At 35.5% G+C, this 6,000-nt stretch overlaps 1 protein-coding gene across 1 annotated transcript in view; it reads left to right on the top strand.

Annotated features, from left to right (window-relative positions):
- The window catches only part of SRBD1 (S1 RNA binding domain 1), a 46,318-nt gene that overhangs the window by 18,956 nt on the left and 21,362 nt on the right, over positions 1–6,000 (top strand). Inside the window, exons 4-5 of the mRNA XM_032877980.1 lie at positions 890–1,066; positions 4,407–4,589. Of these exons, the coding sequence (XP_032733871.1) occupies positions 4,585–4,589 (5 nt within the window). The 5' untranslated portion in view covers positions 890–1,066; positions 4,407–4,584. The remainder of the gene's footprint in view (positions 1–889; positions 1,067–4,406; positions 4,590–6,000) is intronic.

Genomic DNA, 6,000 nt, shown 5'->3' with positions numbered 1-6,000 from the left:
AAAAAAAAAAAAAAAAAAAAAGAAAATACCCCTTACCTTTTTTTTTTAAGATTTTATTTATTTATTTGACAGACAGACTTCACAAGTAGGCAGAGAGGCAGGCAGAGAGAGAGGAGGAAGCAGGCTCCCTGCTGAGCAGAGAGCCCGATATGGGGCTCAATCCCAGGACCCTGAGATCATGACCTGAGCCGAAGGCAGAGGCTTTAACCCACTGAGCCACCCAGGCGCCCCTACCCCTTACTAAAATGTTACTTTTCTACCACAGCTACAAACATTCCATAATTTCATGTATGGAATTCAATAATAGAATTAAAAATCTTCTAAATTGTAGTTTTTTAATTGACACCAAGCAAACTTCCTAATAATACAGTTTTTATATTTTTATACTAATCATGACATTCACAGAGAAGTACTTTTCTGTAGTTCAAGTCTTCACGTTAATGAGAACAGGCTGATTTAAAAAAAAATAGGGTAGTAAAATGCAACTGTAACAACTGTAACTTTTTCTGCTAACTCACTTTGTAAATGAAAGAATAGGCATGATTATTACTTGACTCAGAAGTAGAAGGGATGTGGATAGTATAGAACTGTCAGGAGCAGTTCTTTTTCTTGTACCAGTGTTAACTAGTTTACCAGCATATTTATGACAGCTACTGTTTTATCATTATTCTGCACTCTCTTGTCCTTGACTCCCTTGAACAGCTCTCCCTCTTTGTCTCTTTCATTTAACTCCCTTCTCGTTAACAACTTAGAGCCACATGACAGTATGTAATTGCAATTGTTTTTGTAATGCAGGTGTTTTATATCATTGGCTTTTCAGGTGAGGTCTTTTCTTTGAATACTATTGGAACTGTTGTGTCTGCCACATTACTCGTTTTATTTTTTCTAGGCACATTGCAGGACTCAATGCCAACCGAGCCAAAAATATTATTGAATGGCGAGAGAAAAATGGGCCCTTCGTCAATCGAGAACAGCTGAAGAAAGTGAAAGGTCTGGGTCCAAAATCTTTCCAACAGTGTGCTGGCTTCATCAGAATCAACCAGGATTATATTCGAACATTTTGCAGGTGATTAGTAAACTGTCCGCTCTGGGTTCTGTTATCAACCTCCTCTCTTACTGTTGCCCCTCCTGCTCACTGGCCTCAATTCTAGGTGTCCGCCTGTTCATTCCTTCCTTCAACATGGGTTGACTCTCTGATCTTTGTTAGGTACTGGGAATCCAGCAGTGAACAAATCAACAAATTCCCTGCTCTCATGAAGTTAAATTTTAGTATGTGAGACCAACAATAAACTAGTAAAATAAATAGTTTCAGATGTAGTAAATTATACAAATTAAAACAGAAAGATGTGACACTGTATGGGGAACAGGATGAGTTTATTACTCTTTATATGAGTTATTCACTGAAAAGTTATTTGAGCCAAATTTTGAATGACATGGAGGAGCTAGGGACAGAGGGGCTGGAAGGAAAGCATCGTAGGCAGAGTGTACAGTACAAGTGCAGGGTCCCACGCAAGACCAAATGTGGTGTATTCAGGAAATGAAACTGTGTGACTGGAGCATCCCAAGTGGGAAGGATTTGTGCAAGATGAGAGGACTTCGCAGTGGCTGCTGTATATTGACAGCTGTTTCCCTAAGTGTAGTTGGGCCTCCTCAATCCCTCCTCCCTGAAAACTGACCAAAGGATAATTATCACTTGTGTAGATTAAGAACTGAATTCTTGCTCTTATTTCTAATCCTGGTAGCACAAAACCAAAGAACTTGGGTAAACTTCTTAGCATTTAACATCATGAAAGAGTAGTGTGGGGTGTTTTTTTTGTTGTTGTTGTTTTTTATTTGTTTGTTTGTTTTTTAAGATTTATTTACTTATGTGAGAGAGAGTGAGAAGAGGGAAGGGCAGAGGGGGAGAGAGAGAATGAGAGAGAGAGAGAGAGAGAGAGAGAGAGAGAGAATCTCAAGCAGACTCCCCTCTGAGTGCAGAGCCTGATGCAGAGCTCGGTCCCAGGACCCCAAGATCATGACCTAAGCCAAAATCAGGAGTTGGCTGCTTAACTGACTGAGCCACTCAAGCATCCGGAAAGAATAGGTTTTTTTGTATTTGCTTTAGGACTGTTTCATTCGTATTATTTTTTTATTTTGACAAAATTATAATAAAGTTAATAAGAAAGAATCATCTTTATTGTGCAAAAAGACTAATAAGGGAAAACCAGCCCTGCTGGATGATAATAATAATATAAAATAACATTTAGTTTTGATGTAGAAATGGAAGAGAATAGAGTCTGAAATTCACCAAAACATAGGCAGAATTTAGTTTATGATAATGGAAAAGTTTCAAACAGTGAGGAAAATTAACTATCCAACAAGTAACATTATGACACCTGGCAGGAATTTGATATGCGTAGGGGAAGCTCTACTTCCACTTCATATCTTATACCTAAATAAAACCCAGATGAATTATAGACTTAAATAGAAGAAGTGAAACTGCAAAAGTACCAGAAGAAAACATGGATAAATTTTGCAGAACATTGGAGTGGAGGAGGCCTTTACTAAGTAGACAACAAAACCTAGATGCCAGAAATGAAAAACAATTGAGGATATAATAATTCCATGTTTCTTAGTTTATGTTTTTGAATACTTGATTAGAAAATTCACATGGTATAAAAAAGAATAAAATAAAAAGTAAAGGGCACCTCAGCCTCTCACTCCAAAATAGTTTCTTATATATTGCTTTCTGAAAGTAAATTTACACTTAGATCAACTTGGATGTTTATTATTTAAAAATGCATACAGAAGGGATTGTGCTGTCCAACTATTGGGAACTTACTTTATTTGTTTCAGTAATATATCTCAGACTTCTTTCCACTATTACATATAGATATATGTCATTATATATAATGCTTGCATAATAATTATTTTATGGGTGGACCTTAACCTAGTGTAATCAGTGCCCTATTGATGAACATTTGGGTTCTTTTTAAAGCCTTATGTTTTTTCAACTGATAACAAAGTACTTGAAAATTCATGACTGTTACATCTTCTTGACAGATCATACCTTTATTCAGAATGGACTACTGCTATCTCATCGAGTGTTTTTTGCTTTGAAATCTATTTTGTTTTTTAGCAGTGTTGCTACATTTGTCTTTTCAGTATGCTTGGTATTTTTTTTAATTTTCAAACTTTCTATGACATTTAATTTTTTTATACAACTCTTATAGCCAAATAGATTTCATGGTTTTGTTCAATTTTATATTTGTGCCTTCACATTTATTACATTTATTGATAGGTTTTAGACTTAATCTTTTATCTATTATATATTTTATCATCATCATGCTTTCTGATTTCCTTTTATGCTGTTTGTTACATTTCTCAGCTAACAAGTTTTCCCACCTCATTTTTATCTCCCCTTCATGATTTCAAGTTGTATGTCTTTTTCTGGTGATTATCCTTAAGTGTCATTTAGAGTGGCTTCTGTAGTTAATAGGTATCTCTGTCCTCCTGGAGAAGATTAGCACCATAGGACTTGTCCCAGCCTTCTGCTCTTCAACTCTATCCATGAGGAGATGACCTGGGATTTTAATTTTAGTTTCAGACTGTCCTTTATATATATTTCCATAATTCATGAGCAGTTACTAAGTGTTTATCATTTCCAGGCTCAACACTGTTTCTTTTAGCCCACATTATCACTTTTCTTGAACTTGTTGTTTTTGCTGGAGTATATCCTTAAGAAATTCTTTTCAGAGAGGGTATATTATATGGGTTGTACTTTAGTCCTACATGTCTGAAAATGATTTTAATTTGCCCCTCCTATTTGAATGCTAGTTTGGTAAGGTATATGGTTCTAGATTCAAAATCATTTTCTCTCAGAACGTTTAAGATACTTGTTCACTGTGTTCTGGCATCTATGTTTAACAATGAGAAATCTTATGCCAGTCTGATTCTAGTTCTTTTGAGGTAATCCGTTTTATATTTTTCTCTTAATTCTTAAATCATATTCTAATGTTGTCCCGCAGTGTGTCTAACGTTAGTCTTTTTCCATTCATCCTATTTTGTACTCAGTAGGTTCTTTTAATTTAAGAACTTCTAATTCTCTTCAGTTTTGGGAGATCGTCTTCTCTTTCTCCTTTCCTTTTTCTTTTTATTTAATTTACTTCCTCTCGTTTTTCTCTCTTCTCTCCTAGAATGCCAGTTATACCAGCTGAATCATTTAGGAATGTTTTTGGCTTTAAGTAACAGGAAACTCTATTAACAGTGTTTAAATAAATACATGGTAATTTCTAGGGGGCGAATGGTCAGAAAGTGGGTGCTGTTTGTGTATAGTTGTACGGCAGAGAAATAAGCACATTTTAAAGACTTCTTTTCTTCCCAACCTTCCCTCTCTTCCCACTCCTTGCCTCTTTACATGGTTACAGTAGTCAGCAAGCTGAATCTGCTGGTCAAGTTCAGGGAGCTGCTGTGACATCTTCAGCAGGTGTTGAGGTCACAAATGAGAAACCGGGCAAGAAGAAGTGCAAAACTGCAGTAAATGTTGTGCTGAAGCCAAATCCTTTGGACCAAACTTGTATTCACCCGGAATCGTATGACATAGCGATGAGGTAAGTCTGAAGCCACATGAGAATTCTCCTTGCCCAGAGTGAGTTCCCTACAGCAAATGGCCTTTGTTTTGGCACAATGGAGACTTAAAAAATATGACCATGTTTAACATGACAACATTTTTCAGAAGTTCCGCATTGCTGAGTTATGTGGCACATTATTTTATTTCAGTGAGGAATGAAACCATTATTCCTGGAGCAGTGTCAAGCTAATAAACCCTGGTATTAATGGTGAAGTGTGTGTAATGGAAATTGCATGGCACTCTCCTCTATTTGTTTTGGAAATTAACGAGACACAAATGACTAGCACCTGGCTTAAAGCTTGTGCTTATCTAAAGATAAAGCCCTTTTCAAAGTAAACAGCCAACTCTCAGATTTCTTAAGAAATATTGCTCTGCACAGTTATTAGAGTCTAAGAAATGATGTACTTTTAATGAGCATACATTACACAGAATGACATGGGGGAGGTTTTTTGAGTACAAGGAAACATTTAATGTAAGGCATTAAAAGAAAAAATTTTAATACCACATTTAATTAAAATGTTTTTGATTAGTTCAAAAACAGTGTCTTGCTATGTCACTAAATATTTTAAGACTTTTTGTGAGTTAAATGACAGTGGGTTTAAAAATAGTGAATATTTTAACTTCCCCTGTGCCCCATCCTAGACGATTCCTGCCCCAGCCTCCTACAGGTAACTGTGTGTTCTAATTTTTTCTGCCGAAGAGTAGTTTGCCTCTTCTAGGACTTCATATGAATGATACCATACAGTTGTACTCTTGTGTAAGACTTCTTTCAGCATAAAGTGTAGAGATTTTTATCCATATTGTAACAAGTATAAGTAGCTTGTTTCTTTTTATTGGCTAATATTTCATTGCATGAATATACCACAATTTATTCTCCTTATTGAAGTACCTTAAACTCTTTCTAATTTTTGCCTTTTATGAGTAAAGCTGCTATGAACATTCTTGTACAGTTTTTGTTGTTGATATTTGCTTTCATTTTTCTTGGAAAAATACTTAGGAGAGGATTTGCTGGGTCATAAGGTAGGTGAATGTTTTAGTTTTCTTAGAAACTTCTAGACTTCACTCCAATATAGTGATAACCATTTTACACTTTCACCAACAATATACGAGTTCTGGTTACTTCACATCTTCACCATTATTTGATGTTAATCTTTTTAACTTTAGCCATTCTTGTGTGTATGTGGTAGTATCTCTTTGTGGCTTTAATTTGCATTTCTGTGGTGACACTGAGCACTTTCTCATGGGCTTATTGGCCATTGATATACCTTCTTTTATGAATTCTGTTCATATCATTTAGCCATTGAGTTGTTTACCTTTTTATTATTGGGTTGTGGGCTTTTTTTTTTTAATGTATTCTGGATACTAGTTTTTTGTCAGTATATGTTTCACAA

Source organism: Lontra canadensis, unplaced genomic scaffold, assembly GCF_010015895.1.
Source record: "Lontra canadensis isolate GAN:19392208 unplaced genomic scaffold, GSC_riverotter_1.0 scaffold61, whole genome shotgun sequence".
NCBI lineage: Eukaryota > Metazoa > Chordata > Mammalia > Carnivora > Mustelidae > Lontra > Lontra canadensis.
Note: the sequence above shows the minus strand (reverse complement) of the source record. Positions and strands in the feature narration are given on the sequence as shown.